The 17,724-nt window shown below is 44.0% G+C and overlaps 1 protein-coding gene across 1 annotated transcript; it reads left to right on the forward strand.

Moving 5' to 3' along the window:
• Window positions 1-5,739: 5,739 nt before the first annotated feature.
• On the forward strand, window positions 5,740-12,478 carry clec14a (C-type lectin domain containing 14A). Its single transcript, XM_075447623.1, has 2 exons — window positions 5,740-6,052; window positions 10,607-12,478. Exon 2 carries the CDS (start codon window positions 10,644-10,646, stop codon window positions 11,805-11,807), a length of 1,164 nt encoding a protein of 387 aa, XP_075303738.1. The 5' UTR covers window positions 5,740-6,052; window positions 10,607-10,643; the 3' UTR covers window positions 11,808-12,478.
• The last annotated feature ends 5,246 nt before the right edge of the window (window positions 12,479-17,724 follow it).

The following is a 17,724-nucleotide window of genomic DNA, read 5'->3' on the forward strand; positions in this document are numbered from 1 at the left end:
GAGAGTTTCTGTGTCTTTCTACAACACAAAACAAGTCTCCCAAACTGGCAGCGTGTTCCACAAGAGAGGGGCCTGATAACTGAAGGCTCTGCCTCCCAAACTGGCAGCGTGTTCCACAAGAGAGGGGCCTGATAACTGAAGGCTCTGCCTCCCAAACTGGCAGCTGGTTCCACAAGAGAGGGGCCTGATAACTGAAGGCTCTGCCTCCCAAACTGGCAGCGTGTTCCACAAGAGAGGGGCCTGATAACTGAAGGCTCTGCCTCCCAAACTGGCAGCGTGTTCCACAAGAGAGGGGCCTGATAACTGAAGGCTCTGCCTCCCAAACTGGCAGCTGGTTCCACAGAGAGGGGCCTGATAACTGAAGGCTCTGCCTCCCAAACTGGCAGCTGGTTCCACAAGAGAGGGGCCTGATAACTGAAGGCTCTGCCTCCCAAACTGGCAGCTGGTTCCACAGAGAGGGGCCTGATAACTGAAGGCTCTGCCTCCCAAACTGGCAGCTGGTTCCACAGAGAGGGGCCTGATAACTGAAGGCTCTGCCTCCCATTCTACTTTTAGAAACTCTGGGAACCTCAAGTAAACCTGCAGTCTGAGAGCAAAGTGCTCAACTGTGAGATCTGCATTTCAAAAACATTAATGTTGACAGTATCTTTGCACCAAGCTTGGCACGGTGAGGGTGCATGATGCCTCCATGGCCAAAGAGATTAAGATCAGATTTATTGTTGTGCACATATATACACATACACAGAATTTTAACCCATCCAGGTTGGCACCTGTTGGACACGCACAGGGTCACACACTCATAGAGACAGATGCTGTACACTGGAGCGGTGGGCAGCCATTCACAGCACCCAGGGAGCATGGGGGTATGGCCATTTTTGAGTGGCAAGAGCAGGAATCGAACCGCCATCTTCCGGTTACTGGGCGACCCACTAACCACTGAGCCACACCTTTTTGATGCCTTTCCCATTAGTCCAGGCATCTCACCACCTGTCACCGGGATGTAGCCGATCAGCTCCGCCTTCACAGATGAGCCATGATCAATGCCCTTCTTGCTTTTTTTTCTGTATCCAGAGGAGAGACGTGGAGTTTTAGCAGGTGGCGATGGCTCCTGGTCATCGTTGCCACTGCTGCTGTCTGCCACAGTGACTTTGCGTGCCTCAGCCAAGACGAGTTCTGAAAAAGTTTAATAAAGCCACATTTAGTTCTAATCATGACAATAATATACACTGAGATGATGGTAAAATCAATAAACAAATGAGTCATTTTGTTTTGGAACGTGTTCTATCATGTTATATTCATGTGTATACCAACCTATGGTCATCTCCTTCACCTCAGTCCTGACTTGATCTGGCCCTTGGACGTCTTGCTCCAGCCAAAAGAGGCAGAATGATGGATCTAGCAATGCAGACATCGAGTAGATAGTATCTCCAAATGGAAGATCCACTGCCAGTTCACTGGAATCCTCCATTCTCACATTCACAAACATCCCCTCAAAGCGGCTCTGGAGGGACTTCTGTAGTGCTTTCACTGAACCCAACAGGTGGCGTGATGCATTCAGCATCCTGAGGAGGTGGCTGTTCAGTGAGAGAACAGAAGGGTCAGCACTTTCTCCCCTTCAGTAAGGTCAGTGGCTTGATGAAATGAAGCCAAAAGCTCTTTCAGCTGAGCCCATTCTCTGGCTGACAGGCACAGGCCTTTATGACCTTGGACATCCAGGAGTGCGTTTAGACGTTGGAGATCCAAGTCAGTGACTCCACAAGGCGAAGAGTGTTCCATCACATTGATGCAGCTGAGGGAATGCTACAGCTGGCTCCATACTCTGTTCAGAACTTTGGTCTCTTTCGGTCCATCTCACACAACAAGCTGCAGTGAATGAGCACAGCACTGCATTGGTTGGATGCAACTGGATGGATTCCATGTCATCCTGGTACTCTTCCCTTTGGGCCTCCCAAAGATTGCTGTTTTCTAGGACTTCGTCATCATCTTCACTACTTGTGGCAGAGGGAAAACAAACTGAAGGCTTTCTTCATGCATTGGCACAGATGATATAATCTAATCTGTGCTTGATGTTAGAGTCGTCACATATTTCTTCAAATGTTTCACTAATTCTCTGGCCAGTGTGTGACCCTGTGAATCTTTCACAACTCAACAGAACTCACCAGAGTCTTGGGCCTCTTCGGTCCAGCTCCATGAAGTGGGCTGTTACCCCTCAAAAGCCACGCATGGTCCTGTCAGTCCAAGTGTCCACTAGATACAGTGTCTGTTTTTTTAGTTTTGGTTTGATACAGGCCTGTTTCTCTGCTGCTAGATCACTGAGACCTCTTGTAATTGTGCTTCTACTTACTGGACTTTATCTTTCCTCTACCACAGACAAAAACTTCCTGAAGTTGGAGTTCTCAATCAAAGACAGAGGCAAATTGCATGCAATGACAAGGTCATCGACTATTGAGTCAGTGATGATCTTCTGTCTGGGATGGCCCTGGTGGTATGGCACACCTCTCACTTGAACCAAGAAAGACTCAATCTGCTTCGTCCCTCCTTCACCACTGGCCACTTTCTTTGCTTTGCTGTGGTCTGCAAACCTGTAGATGCACATGGAAATTATTTTATTGGTTTACCATAATTTATGGATGATAAAGCTAACATTTTCAATAATAAAACTTATGTGGGAGTGCCTTTCAAAAACACAATATTTTTTTTAAACCATATAACATATTACATGCAGTAATATTACAGTAGGCTAATCATTTCTAGCAGTAATACTGCAGTGCACTATTATTTTTTGTGATGGATGTTCCTGAAAAGAAACTGTAACCTATATTACGTTTTAAATAAACACATGGACAGCTAAACCTGGATGAGAACTAGTCAATGAACAATGAAGCTATAATCTGCATATAGTTTACAACACCGTTTACTTTGATTAGTTTGCTCGCGGTACCTGTCGATAAGTTTCTCTTTCTCATTACAAAGAGACTGACCTATAGGTGTTTAGGTGCCAGATAGATAGATAAATCATTTTAAATAATTTTGATAATTTTTCCCAAAGACTTTTTTTTACCTTAAAGCTGCAGTCTGCAACTCTTTTTCAAGCATAATGCCTGGAACTGTCCGGGGATTCTGAAAGTAGTACATTAAATACCCCAATACAAAAAAAAAGAGTTCTCTAGGTCCCCTATATGTCCTGCTAGGTCCCTCCAAAGCCAGCAGGTTTGTTTACAAAATTGCAGACCGGACCGGTAAAAGGTAACCAATCAGGTTACGAGCTGGGCTCTGCTGCCTGTCAATCACCGATTGTGCACGCGCGATACAAGGTAGGCTCGTCCCCACGCTTATTTATCTGGACTATTGAACTTCATTACGGGCTAGTCTACTTACTGTGTCTTCCATGATCGCAAATGACAGGTGAGTTGATGAATGAGGAGTCGTGTACGCGCATCTGGCGTGCACGTAGACGTGCACGAGTTCTCATGTGTTTTGATGGGGCGGGACAGGAAGTTGAATAACTTTTTATTTTTCGGTTAAAAAATAAGCATTTCTTGCATTTTGCGACTACGGAGGTCACCGTTTTCAACTTCAAGCGTTCTGATAGATCATGTAAACTCTTAAAATGCCAAACATTAGGACTTTACATATGACAACAACAAATCCTGCAGACTGCAGCTTTAAATGAGACCCCCATCTCTTCTTTTGTTTATGCCTTCCCATTCCACATACCCTCACCTTACAGGACCCCGAGCCCTAACCATAAGATCCCCCTCCATGTCACAATTTAAAAAATTAATTTTGAGAACTTTCTACGGCCCTCGCCTCATCCTTTAACTTCTCTCCCTCCCTTCTTTCTCTCACCCCCCTTGCAGCACATAACATACACCTATAAGGACCCTGTGTCTATCGCACCCACTTTTCAACACGTCTCAAACCCCACAAAGTTTCCCACGGCCTCCTGAGTTACTTCTAAAGAGCTAATACACGCAGCATGACCAGCCAGATCCTGAATCGAGCGTGCACCCCCTGGTCTCTACACCAAACTCCACGGCAGCTGTCGAGCGGCGGTGAGAGACCACTGAGTAAATACTCCAAACCTACCCTTACCCGATTCTAGCCTAACATTGGACACTGGACTAACCCTGGGTTGATCATCCAAGGGGCCCCCACAAGTGAGAGCGTATGGTGATAAACAGCCGAAACGCTCGCAGACCTTGTGGTACACCACTGATGAATTAGTCCTGAAATTGTTTAAGAAAAACTAGCTTAGCTACCTGATAGTGTGGAAATACAACTGGCATCTCCAGACTAACAGCGTTAAAAAACCTCAACAAAAGACCACAATTAGCAAGAGGGATAAATGGCCTTATCAGTTTGCATGGTTATAATGTCCTTAATGTTACTGGTTGCTTTGTTCTATATCTTTATGGTACAGGATGACTCCACAGAAACACCTTCAACTCCCTGTTCTTCCACAGTATTATGTGAATAAAGGTTCCTCTGAATCTGTTTGACTGAATTAGAAAATGTGTTTGAAGTGGAAGAATTAAGCTGATTAAAATCACTATGGGGCTGCACGGTGGTTAGCACCGTCGCCTCACAGCGAGAGGGTTCCAGGTTCAACTCCCGGCTAGGGCCTTTCTGTGGGGAGTTTGCATGTTGTTGCATTTTTCACAGGGGGTGAGTATTGGTATACTACTTTTCCATTGTTCATTTTCCCTGACATCAGGATTTAAAGAATTGGTCTTACATCAGGGTCTTTTTCTCTATACCTTCCCCTTCCACTTGGCCCTAACCTTCAGGTCACAGGACCAGGGCCCTAACCCTAAGTCAGCCCCTCAATGCCACGATTTGAAAAATGAATTACACGCGCACGCACACACACACTACTGTTGTTACCATGACAACAGCACCCTATTAGCAACGTCCGACCTCCACAACCTCGTACTTCCTGTCATTCTTCTATCAGTTCGTTCAGGAAACAGGAAACATCTGAATCACCACAACAACCATAGCAGCGTGTGTGTGTATTTCCACTGTTTGTTTAGACACAATTAAGCTGTGCATGTGTGTACAGCTGATTGGAGATTGGACTGCATGAATGCAGAGCATGGTGCTCTTACACTGACTGTTGAAAAGGCTGTGGATATCCTCAAAGCCATCTTTGACTCCTTCAGAAGAGTCTGCGAGTCACTGAACTGTTCCAGAGTTCTATGAGGGAGTTCCTGGGGATGCAGGAGCCTCACAATGGGTTACAATGAAGCATATGAAAGACCTGATTGAGTTAATCAAACTTACCCATATATGAATATGAACTACTTTACTCATTGGTGATCATCCACTAATCAGAAGACAGGTTGTTTGATTCCGACCCTGGCCCCATGGGTCAAAGTGTCCTGGTGGAAGCCCTGATTTGCATGTGTATGTGCTTATGTTTATGATAGAGAAAAGGTGCTGGGATTATGTCAATGAGGAATGTTCATATTTAATGCATTTTATAGATTTCACAGATAAGCTGTCCAAAAATCTCAAAGTACTCTGGATCTGCTCTTGTATTTCCAGTTCGTTATGTGGGATCAATAAAGATACATGAATAATCTTTAAAAAATATTCAGTTACAAACTGAGGTTACAGTATCAACATCTCAGAGGTTTTTTAATCTTGTGAGCTGGCAATGTTTCTCTGGAGGAAACCAGTTTGCTGTATCAAGATCTAACACATTTCCTGCCCTGTAGGAGGAAGACAGGCGGGGGCTATGGAGTGTGAGGGGTGAGGCCGACATTCTGTGGGTAGAACTACTGTGGAGGAGAAACCGGCCCAGGGAAATGATGAAAAAATATATAGAAAGAAAGGGAGACTAATCTGAAGGAGAAAGAAGAGGACCATTTAAATTCAGGTGGACATAATAATAAAAAAGTGGAAGACGCGTCACAGCAGAGACGAGGAGAAACGAAAATAAAGCTAAAAAGAGACACCAGAAGGTACTCAAGAAAGAGGTGGTGAGGATAAAGGGGAACGTATTTTCAGAGACTTGTTCAAGAGAAAACAGGAACGGTTTGAAACGGTAAGAAAACAAAGTCATTAGATTCATATAAAAAACATCATTTTAACCTAATGCCATTTGTCAGTTTGATATAGTGACATTACACTGAATGCATTTTCTGTGACATTCTATCAATGTGATAAACTACCACCAAGACAAAAACTGACATGATTGCTGTCAGCGTGTTATGACATTGCCTTAACAACTTATCCTTATTTTCAGTCATACTGTAACTTTTTCTTTCCATTGTCTGATTCTCTACACTAGTGGTCTCAGGGCACTTTATATGGAAAATATAATAAAACTGAACAATAATCTAGTTAAAAGAAACCATTGGAATCGAGATAGTCAAATGGATGATTGGGTAAATATGTTATGGATATAAAATACATAAATATAACAGTAACAGAGAAACAGCAAAAAGCTAAAACGTCATGAATTAGTCACCTTCATGGACAAACACGGTCCCCCAGGAGTCAGGGGCCTGAACAATCAGGGGTCCCACTAACCTGATATTACAAAAACAACAAAAAAACAGGAAGAAATGCAAACATTTAAGAGAAAAAAAGAGGAGAAATGATCACACAGTTTGACAGGATGTTTTATTCTTTCAGTTTGGGTCTTTCTCTTCTGCAAAATGAATCCAAGGGCTTTGACATACCTCTGCTCTGGGGCCATAATCTATCCATGGTTAGAGTAAGGGTTTGCCCTTTTTTCACCAGCTCAAACTACTTCCTGAGGTCCTAATGGAATATCTGTGACATCAGAAATGGAGCTGATGATGTGTCCATCAGCTTCATTTCAGCTGTGAATTGACACCTCATTGGCCCGTTTGTAAAGCATACCCTTGATAGCCTGAGAGTTCACATTGCTGCGCACATCAAACTATGAGGCTAGCAGTGCCTAACCACGCTGAAGACAATCCAGACTCTGTTCATGGGTCGTTCCACGATGGTAGCTGCCAAGCGCTACCAGAACAGTGGCGTCCCTGAATATCTTCCGGAAACTCTTGCAGACCCAGCTCTTCAGAGAGCCTCTCCTATTCTGCACTGACCCTGTACCTCCCTACCCCCTCTACTGCACTTTATCTTTCTGTACTTCCCTCTGTTTCTGAACCCTATCTCTACACTGTCCCCGTCACCTCTGACAGAGTCTGTCTGACTGGTGGTTTCCTTCTATGTAGCTTATTGTTAGCTTTGATGTTAGCTGTAATGTTATATCCTCATTTGTAAGTCGCTTTGGATAAAAGCGTCTGCTAAATGCAGAAACAGAAACAGACTACCACACAACTGACAGAAAAATTTATATTGATCATGATTGTATTACGGGAATAGGATTGTAATTGGCTTGAATTAGATTGTTTTGAAGGGCCTTGAGATGACATTTGCTGTGATTTGGTGCTATATAAATAAATTAGTGATGGGCATAGATTAATTTTTTTAATCTAGATTAATCTCACTGAAATCTTGAAATTAATCTAGATTAATCTAGATTAAAATGTCTCATTCAGAATATGCGTGCTACCCAAGTGATGACTAAAAATCAGTCTTTGAGATTGGGTTTCTTAATACAGGGGGTGCATTAAACCAGGTGCTCATTTCCTGTTTCCAAAACCCATCACTGATTGGGGGGGGGCCATTCAGAGAATTTTGTCCGGTGAAATTTCGGGGAAACGGCCGCTTTTAGCGGGTGAATTTCTTTCTTAAAGCTGCAGTCGGCAAGTTTTCAAAATTGCGAGTCTAAAGTCGGAAAATTCGAACTGACACAACTTTCATGTCCCTCCCCCAACCTCTAACGAGCTCCGAATCGCCCCCCAAACCCCTCCCCCTCTGTGGACGAGGTTGTGCACGTGAGTTCACACCAGTGTGAGCGCACACAAGCTGGGGCAGACTCACGCTCAGCAGCGTGTGCACAAGCTGTGATTGACAGGTAGGATTCCTCCACCCTAAAGGCTGATTCATACTCGGCGCAAACGCGCAACTGTTCTGGCTCGAGAACCATTAATGACGTCATCGAAAGCGCCAGCCCCTTCACAGTTCCTTCTGCTCATAAGCGCAGTTTGCGCCGAGAATGCGTCACATTTGCAGTTCTCTCCAGACCAGCGAGCGTCACTGTTGAGGAAACAAGCTGAAAAGCACACGAAGAAAGCATACACAATGCCACCTGTGGTGTCACGTCAGCAGAGGCTGGCACATCTGATGCGGAATGAATTTACTCTGGGTGTAGAACTGTATATGTATCTCAGAGCTAAGCGGCTGCGGCAAAAACAGAAGAGAAGGTGGAATGTTCGTCCTTTGCAACAAGACGAACTTTGTCAAACGTTGTCCCAGTGTAACTTCATAGACGTGCCGTACAGATGTTTGTAGAGGCGCATCCTCTCGGTCACCGCAGTCTCTGCAGTGTTCATGTTTTCTTTTTCTTGGCCAGCTGTTTCCGGTTGAGCGCGCGCGAAGTCAGAAAAAAAGTTGTGTGCGCGCCCTTGCACCGCGCGAGGATTTTCTAGCTTGCGACGGGGGGCGTGGCGGAATTTTGGGACACGTGACCGTTTGCGCCATTTGCGACCAGCTAGTATGAGCGAGGTCGCGCCGAGTAAGAATCAGCCTTAACTTGATTGGTTAAAAACAGCCGGGAGCGCTCGGTTTTTGCAAGCATGATTACAGGCTTCAGAGGGAGCTACAGATTTCGTTATTTTTCCTAAACAGCCTATTTAATATTCTACTTCCAGAATCCCATGACAGTTCAAGCTAATATGACTAAAAAAAAGTTGCAAACTGCCGCTTTAACGTGATACTGAGATGCGCAATATGGCACTTTAGGCTTGCCATTGCGTTGTGTGCAGTGCATCTCTGTTGCGCCTCATGCGCTTGATCATCTCGAGGGTGGAATTCCACCGTGTTGGAACATCTTGCACGAGCGGCTCCTGAACTTGCCCAAGGGAGGTTTGCTGGACTTTCAGCTCGTCTGCGTTGGCCGGACTGTGTTTGAAATGTCCCACCATTTTACGACACTTGGCAAGTGCAGCATCAAACCCCCTTCTCGCAGTGACATTACAATCGCTCTCTGTACAACATGTGCAACACACGGCAGATGCTCGAAGGGCAGTATCCTCCCTGCGGCCACCATATTAGGAGCGCTGTCTGTTCCAACAGAGCAGATTTTGTCAACTATCCCCCACAGATTAGCGACCTCCATAAACTGCCTAGCACAGGCTTCTGCAAAGTGGCGTTCTTCTGTTTTCATCACACCTAACGGCAGACAAAGTACATCAGCCCACACCCGAGCTAAAATATCAAGGTAAAAGTCATCACAGTTTGCTTACCTATTTTGACCCAGTTCCCAACCCAACTTTGAGAATAGATTAACGGCGATATTTTTTATATCGCCCGATAACACTCTCAAATTTTAAATTTTAAATTTTAAGTACCGTAAATTCCAGACTATAGAGCGCACCTGAATATAAGCTGCACACTGTAATTTTAAAAAGAAAATCCATTTTGTACTTGTACCGGATTAAACTGCGGGTGTAATATGAGATATTTACACAGAAAGATGTTACACGAGAGGATTTTTAAATTTTTAATTAAATGCGTATGGATAACATAAACAAATACATACTGTTAAATGCTTTTTTCCCCCGAACAGTGCCTGTAACACCGATGGTTTAACTTAAAGGGATAGTTCGCCTCTTTTGACATGAAGCTGTATGACATCCATATCAGCAACATCATTTCTGAACATCTTCTTACCCCCTGCTGCGTCCTGTGAGCAGAGTTCCAGCCTCGTTTTGGTGTTGATGAAGGTAGTCCGGCTAGTTGGCTGGGGTTTAAAAAATAAAGCGTTTTGCTTCTCAGAACAATATGCGTTCAACAGAGTAATACATTTGCATCACAAAATGGTTCTCCAGGAAAAAGTCAGACCTCACAATCTCCTTGTAACATTTACGAGGCAAAATGTTTTTTGGCGGCATTAAAAAAAAAGAAAAAAACATACATGTATTATCCGCACCGTATTATAAGCCGCGGTGCTCAAAGCCCGGGAAAAAACTAGCGGCTTATAGTCCGGAATTTACGGTAAATATTTAACAGGCAATTTTCATTCTCAAATACTTCTATTTCCCTCATCTGAAGTCTAACAACAAACATTTGTACCAATCCCACTGAAAGAGTCTTTTTGTGAGTCATGTGCTGAGCTGGCCCATGTTAGTAAAACATCCCAGAGCTGATGGCCAGCTGGCAGGTTTATACTCCCACATCATTCCATAAATCTCAGGCTTCACTGTTGCTACATCCCTCTATATTTTCTTTAGATTTAAGAGGCTTACTTAAAGAACTGTTGCTTATATGGACAATGTTACAGGTTTATTTTTGTCCTGTATAATGTGCATCAGTGACAAATGGAAATCCAGAAGTTAATTGAACTGATGAGAATTTGCTGTTAATAACAAAGCAAAAATGTGCATGTGGCATAATTTAAAAAGTATTTTCAAACCAAAGCTCCAGTGTTTTTTAATAATATGTCTTCTTTAAAGCTCATCTGTGACAGCAACTAACAAGACTTTTGTCTTTATTTTGACAGAGTCACATCATCATCTGAGGGGGTGGAGCAAGAAGAAATGGGGTTTCGACTCTGCTGCCATTGGACGTCCCTATGGATGGTCATCGTCTTGCTGGGAAATGTCAGAGCTGAGCCATTTTCACAGACACAATACACCCTCAGCCAAGACATAACCACCTTCAGTGAGGCCATGAAAATCTGCTCCCCTGGCGTCCTTACCACCATCACCACTGAGCACGAACTCCAACAAATCCTTGAACTCATCAACAATTCTGTGTCATCTCAGGAAGAATTCACTGTCTGGGTCGGGTTGAAGAGGGACAGGAACGAGTGTGTTGACCAGTCACTGCCACTGAGAGGATATAAGTGGACAGAAAACAGCAGCCAGGAGACGAAGGTAAGCGTGTGGTTGGAGGAGCCGAAGCGCACCTGCACAGACCTGAGATGTGCAGCACTGAAGCGGCGCTTCGCTCAGGCAGACCTTCAGCTGGGTCTGATCCCTGTTGCCTGTAAAAGTAAATACAAGTTCATCTGCAAACTGAACGCTGGACTAACAGAGAAGTCACATGACAGCAGACAGACCACCATGACACCTGCTGCAACAGAGCCAGAAATGGACCCAACCACACCTGAAACTGCAACACTGGGACCTAACCCAGTGACACCACAACCTAACCAACCAACCCCAGAACCAGATAATGACCCCGGCGCTGGCTCTGGACCAGCACTGGACTTGTGTCAGATTCCCAGCAGCCCCGACACTCGCTCCCTCATTTTGGACCCCAGTAACAGCAGCAGGATTCAGGTGGAGTGCTGGTCCAGCATCCAGCTGGATCTGCTCTGCTCTGGACAACCTGCCACGTGGAGAATGCTGGATGGCTCGCCGGCCAACTTCAGCAGCATCTGTTGGCAGTGTGACGTCGGCTTTCAGAAAAATGCTTCTGGTTACTGTGTAGACATCGATGAGTGTAGTGACGGAAACCCCTGCCGGTACAGCTGCCTGAACACGGAGGGTTCCTACACCTGTGTCTGTGCTGACCACCATGATAACGAGACATGCCAGGATGGAGTGATAAAGCAGGGCTCTGGCCCACTGACACGCATCCTGATCCCAGTTGTGGTTGCTGTTGTGGCGCTGATGGTACTGCTGGTGATCGTAGGAGTGATAGTAAAATGCTGCTTGATGAGACGGTCGAAAAAGCGTGCCAGACTGGAGGCTTAGATGAAGATGAGGTTTTAAAAATGTCGTTGGAATGTGCAGGCATTGAGAAGAAAACAACATCAGAGAGCAGAGCCGGACCGTTGGGTTCAGGGACAATGTCAGAGTGCATTTACGTCTTGCTGTTGGTTAAAATATATTAAAAAAAATATTTTAAATGGAAAGATTTTGTGAAAATGAGTGAAACAGCCGGAGTGAAGTGCAGATAAAATGAATTCTTGAGAACTGAGCAAGTTGAGTTAAAACAGCCAGCGCTGTTTTGTGTTTGGTTAGCTTTAGGCAGCACCTGACTCGGGAAGGAAAGCTTGTTACATTACATGGCACCTCATTGTAACTCCTCATCATCCTCCAGACACTGTGGTGATAAGAGGTTGTGTTAGTTCACATATTTCTATCTTCTTGTCATTGTTACCTGCTGGTGTCTCTAGTTTGAGAGAAATCAGTCCCTGAGCTCCGTCAGAAAGGCAGCCCTTAACAACATGCTGCTGTAGTCATTCAAGACACAATTTACTTATAATTATCGAGTCCACTCCTCTACAACATGTTTATATGTTGATTTTTGCTGGTTCATGTTGGCTCTTTATAAACTAATCAAAGATACTGATCCACTGATGTTTTGTAAATGATTATTCTTTTGATGATTGACCCAATAAATTGTCCAACCATCACTGATGTACCGCCTGGGTTGTCTGGGATTTGGAATTCAATTCACAACTTCACAGCTCTTATCATTTTTACTTGTGACTGGTTAGAAATAACAGAAGGCAAGACAAGTTTATTTGTAGAGCACAATTCATACACAAAGTGCTTCAAAGCTACATAAAATCACAAGAATGCAAATGAAATCATTCCAAAAAAACATAAAAAATAAACATTAATTCATTAATTTAAAAGTGAAGAGTGCAGATAAAACACTTTCAGGTGTCATATGCACAGCTAAACAGAACTGTTTTCAGCCTGGATTTAAACATTGTCAGAGTTGAGGCCTGTCTCACATCTTCTGGAAGACTGTTCCAGATTTTAGGAGCATAAACTGAAACGCAGCCTCACCTTGTCTAGTCCTGACTCTGGGCACCAGCAGGAGACCCCTCCCTGAGGCAGGAGACCCCTCCCTGAGGTTCTCAGAGCCCGAGTTGGTTCATATGGCTCTAACATGTTAGAGATGTACTTTGGTGCTTGACCATGAAGAGACTTGTACACAAACAGAGCTGTTTTAAAGTCTATTCTCTGAGCGACAGGAAGCCAGTGCAGAGTTTCACGTAGCAGGTTCAACAAACTCTGAGTCTATTCCTGACCTCTGAGTTGATCTACTCTGAGATAGAAAACTCTGAGTTTTCTGTTCCAGAAACGCTGATTTGAGTGAGTTTAATCAGCTCTGAGTAGGTTCACCTTGAGTTTAGCGCGTGCACCACGTGCACCATCAATGGAGCCCCGATTCGACGAATCACCATGGCAACGGGGAAGAGGAGGGGCTACGTTTTTCACCAACCTCGAATTGGAAATCTTAATGCGCTCATACGGCGAGTTTCAATACGTTTTTAGAAATAAGTGCAACACTGCTGCAGCAGCAAAAGCGTAAGTTTAAATGTAGTCCTTTGCAATCACAATAATATTACTGGGGAAACTGTTTGGATGGTAACCCATTCTTTTATTTCATTTAGGTGCAATCCCGCGGGGGAGAAGCTCACTGGGCAGCAGTTTAAGATGAAATATAAAAACATTGTTCAAACAGGTGAGACCTCGGCATGGAGGTACCTCATTTTGATCATGTTTTACTCTGTAAAGTAAATATTAAGTGGCTATTTGACTGTGCAGTTATTTTATTCCCAACATAATGCTGTTCTCACACAGATAAATGTCTTCTCATCTATATCATGTTCTGTTAAATAATTAAGCCTATTAAACTAACACAGACTTCTACTGAGCCAACAGAAAGAAGGCAGATGCCCGTAAAACCGGTGCTGCCCAGCACCGCCACCTCTAACAGAAGGCCAGTGGCTGAGGGAGTCCACCCCCAAGACACGAGTGTCTTTATAAAATATAATAGGCCTATATATATATCTCTTTTTTAAGCCTATTCATACAAATACTTATTTGTCTTTTATGTCTTTTTTTTCTTTTGTCCCAACAAAAAGATAATTGTCTGTAAATACAAAAATCTATGCGGTCTGATAAACATCTCCCAACGAATATTTAATTCTCTGCGCAGTAATGCTGCACCTTCATCCACGGGATCGTTGTCAAAAGGACATGTTGGTGAAAAAAGTCGCCTCCTGCTGTGCCTCATGGACTTCTGGAAGTAGAAGAACTCGCTCTGCTGACTGAATGAATGAGGAAATCAAATGGCTGAAAGAGGGCGGAGACAGAGAGAAACTCCAGGTTCATTGAGTAAAACCTGGTCCCGAACTGTCTGAAATACTCATGCTACTAAACCTGTATTTTTGCAGGAAAAGTAGAGAAAATACACGTGAGATATGGTCTGTTGGTAGGCAGGTTCCGGTCTGAGCTTGGGACCCCCGAGCAGATGGACCACACCCAGTGCTCACCTTGCGACACACTCCCTCTGCTGACGAACTTAGGCAATTACAACTGCAAACCAAAACTCAAAATCAGTGCATTATTAACAGATATGGGAACTTCCTCATGAAAATTCAAACAAAACTACAATTGTGATCCTACATTTTTGTGTGTCACACACTCCCCTCTAAGAAGAAAATGGCTCCTAACATTTGACCTTTCAACCTGTAGCTCAGGAGGAAGAGCAGTTGCCTACCAATCAGAAGGTTGGTGGTTCGACTCTGTCTCTGCTGGCCACATGTTGAAGCTTCCTTGGGCAAATCACTGAACCCCAAGTTGCCTACCGCTGCATCCATCGGTGTGTGAATGTAGTTGGAAGCACTGTGTAGCTTTATGGTTTAAGACGTGCTGTGTGAGTGAATGGGTGAATGTGGCATGTAGAGTTAAAGCGCTATGAGTGGTCAGCTGGACTAAAAAAGTACTATACAAGTACAGTCCATTTACCATTTAACCTCAAATATGCAAAATGTGTAAGACACTGGAAGCAACATACTTTGTCTTCAGTCATTAATATGTGTGCATTGGCTAGTTGTTAATGTATAGGTAGAGTGTAAGTAAGTAAGTAGGGTAATTCATTATGATGAATGACTGGAGTGAGGTATGACGAAAAGGGGTTTGGCTTTAGATTGAAAAATACCGGATCTGGTGACACAAGTATCTCCGATGTGAATCCGATGCAAGGTGTATCTTTTCTGGGAGAGGCAACTCATTACCATTCCCATCAAAAGGCACTCCTGTAACCTCACTGTCCCCCACTCCTTCATGTCTATCTTCATTATCATTGCTCGTTTTTTTTGGTTTTGGTGTTCAGGTTATCCAATTTCTTTTTCCCTAGTTTCCTCTGTCTGCTCTCTCCCAAACAGTTGTCCCCTCTCCATTGTGGGTCATCCATAGCTCACCATCTGGTTTAACTCTGCAGGGGCTGGATTTTTTGAGAGACCGCAGGTAAGTTCAGGGGTCGACCATTGTCTCTGATTCCACTTCTCAAGTCATACCTTAGCTCATAGAAGGTAGACCTTCCTTCCTCATCAGAGCAAGATTCACCATTTGGTTCGTACTCTCTTACTCTCTGAGTTGTTATTTTCTTCCTCGCAGATGATGACTTATCTCCCCTGCCGGCTTGATAAGATACAGCAGGTTACGATGAAGAACTCTTGACTTATTTTATTATTGAACTGACTTATTAACTTTCCAGAACCACCCCTTTCAGTCAATTTCCTTACCAGTACTCGATCTCCTGGCTGCAGTATTACTACCCTCAAGTGTTGGTCATAATGGTTTTTACCACGAGCACTTTTTGCTGTTCTCTGATGCGATCCTATAGGCCTCAGTCATCCGATCCACCCATTTCTCCTCTTAGCTTCTTGTTGTCTGTGGCTCATCACATGAAGCCATCCTGAATAACATATCCACAGGCAATCATGGGTGTCTGCTGAAAAGCAAAAAGAAGGGAGGGTACCCCCGTCGCCTCATGACGGGTACATGAATCTTTTCCTTTTCTCCTCCCAGAGTGCTCAGCATCTACAAAGCTGTGTAGTTGAGGTGCTCAGCAGGGTTACCCTGAGGGTGATAAGGGGTTGTACATGAGTGTCCTGAAGAATTCCTTCTCAAATTCATGCCCTTGATCGTGGTGTAGCCACAAGGAGTACCCCTGAGGTGGGAAATTAAATCACTGAAAATTCGTTCTGCTGTGGTTTTGACACTATTGTTGGATAAGCCTGTGCATACCTAGTAAAGTGGTCTACCACCATTGGAACGTATTGGCATCCTCCTCTACTCAGCTCTAAATGCAGGTAATTGATGGAAACGAGTTCCATTCCAGCTGGTGGTTATACTTGACCTAGGAGCTCTGATGTGCCTCACAGGCTTCTTTTGTTTGACGTGTGACTTCAATGTCTCGACTGATATGGGGAAAATAAAATCTTTATCTGGCAAGACCAAGAACTCTTTCAACCCCAACATGGCCAATGTCATCATGCAAGTGCTTTAGGACTAGCGATTTGAAGCTGCTTCATAAGGCTAGCTGGCATTTTTCTGCTGTCTTACGGTATAAAACCACACCTTCAACATACAACTTTGTTGTCCATTTGTGTATATTTTCTTTGCAGTGCCTTACATGCTTCTTTTTATATCCTCTGTGAGTTTCGCTTTGACTCATTCATTTTCAGGATGTCACCAATTACGGTATCTGTTCTTTGAGCTCTCTGTAGTTCAGCCGGATCAATAGATGCTGCAGCACAGCTACTCAGTTCAAGCAGCTGTGCTAAAGTCAGTGCAGCAACCTTTTTAACATCACTACTCTTGCCTGCTCCACAGCCTTCCCATGCAGCCATGGCAGTTTCTCTGGAGTGCTCCTTTGTATACACAGCAACATATTTGTCAGTATCAAGGGGGTGTCTTGACAGTGTGTCTGCATAGACAGAGACTGGATAGTGTAGTGTTAAGCTTGCCACCTTTAGTGTAGGTGACCTGAGTTCAGTTCAATTTCAATTCAATTCATTTTTATTTATATAGCGCCAAATACAACAAATGTCATCTCAAGGCACTTAGATAATAAAGTCCAATTCAAGCCAATTGGAATTCAATTATTTGTAATCATAATTATTTATAAAATAATCCAATTCGTTCATCCATCCATCCATTATCTATACCGCTGAATCCGTCGATTGGGTCGCGGGGGGCTGGAGCCTATCCCAGCGGTCTCCAATTCGTTCATATAGAGCCAATTCAAAAACAATTTCCTAGTTAAGGAAACCAACAGATTGCACTGAAACTTTTTTTTTTTCTTTTCGGTCCAATCTCCCGTCCTGAGCGTGCCTGAGGCGACTGTGGAGAGAAACGACTCCCTTTTAACAGGAAGAAACCTCTGACAGAACCAGACTCAGGAAGGGTGGCCATCCGCCTCGACCAGCTGGGGTTTGAGAAGACAGAAAGAGAGGGGGGGGGGGGTTGGCGGCACTGTAACACCATTCAAAGGATATCTGTTGGAACAGGGAAACACGAGTTAATGACCACAATAATGTCACATATACATAAAGAGAGTAAAGTGAGGAAAGGTGTGACAGATGAGGCCCCCCAGCAGTCTAGGCCTATAGCAGCTTAACTATGGGATGTTTCACGATCACCTGAGCCATCCCTAACTATAAGCTTAATCAAAAAGGAAAGTTTTAAGCCTGGTCTTAAAAGTGGAAAGGGTGTCTGCTTCCCGGACATTTACTGGCAGCTTATTCCACAAGAGAGGGGCCTGATAACTGAAGGCTCTGCCTCCCATTCTACTTTTAGAAACTCTGGGAACCTCAAGTAAACCTGCAGTTTGGGAACGAAGTGCTCTGTTAGGAAAATA

This window comes from Odontesthes bonariensis, chromosome 17 (assembly GCF_027942865.1).
Source record: "Odontesthes bonariensis isolate fOdoBon6 chromosome 17, fOdoBon6.hap1, whole genome shotgun sequence".
NCBI classification, from domain to species: domain Eukaryota; kingdom Metazoa; phylum Chordata; class Actinopteri; order Atheriniformes; family Atherinopsidae; genus Odontesthes; species Odontesthes bonariensis.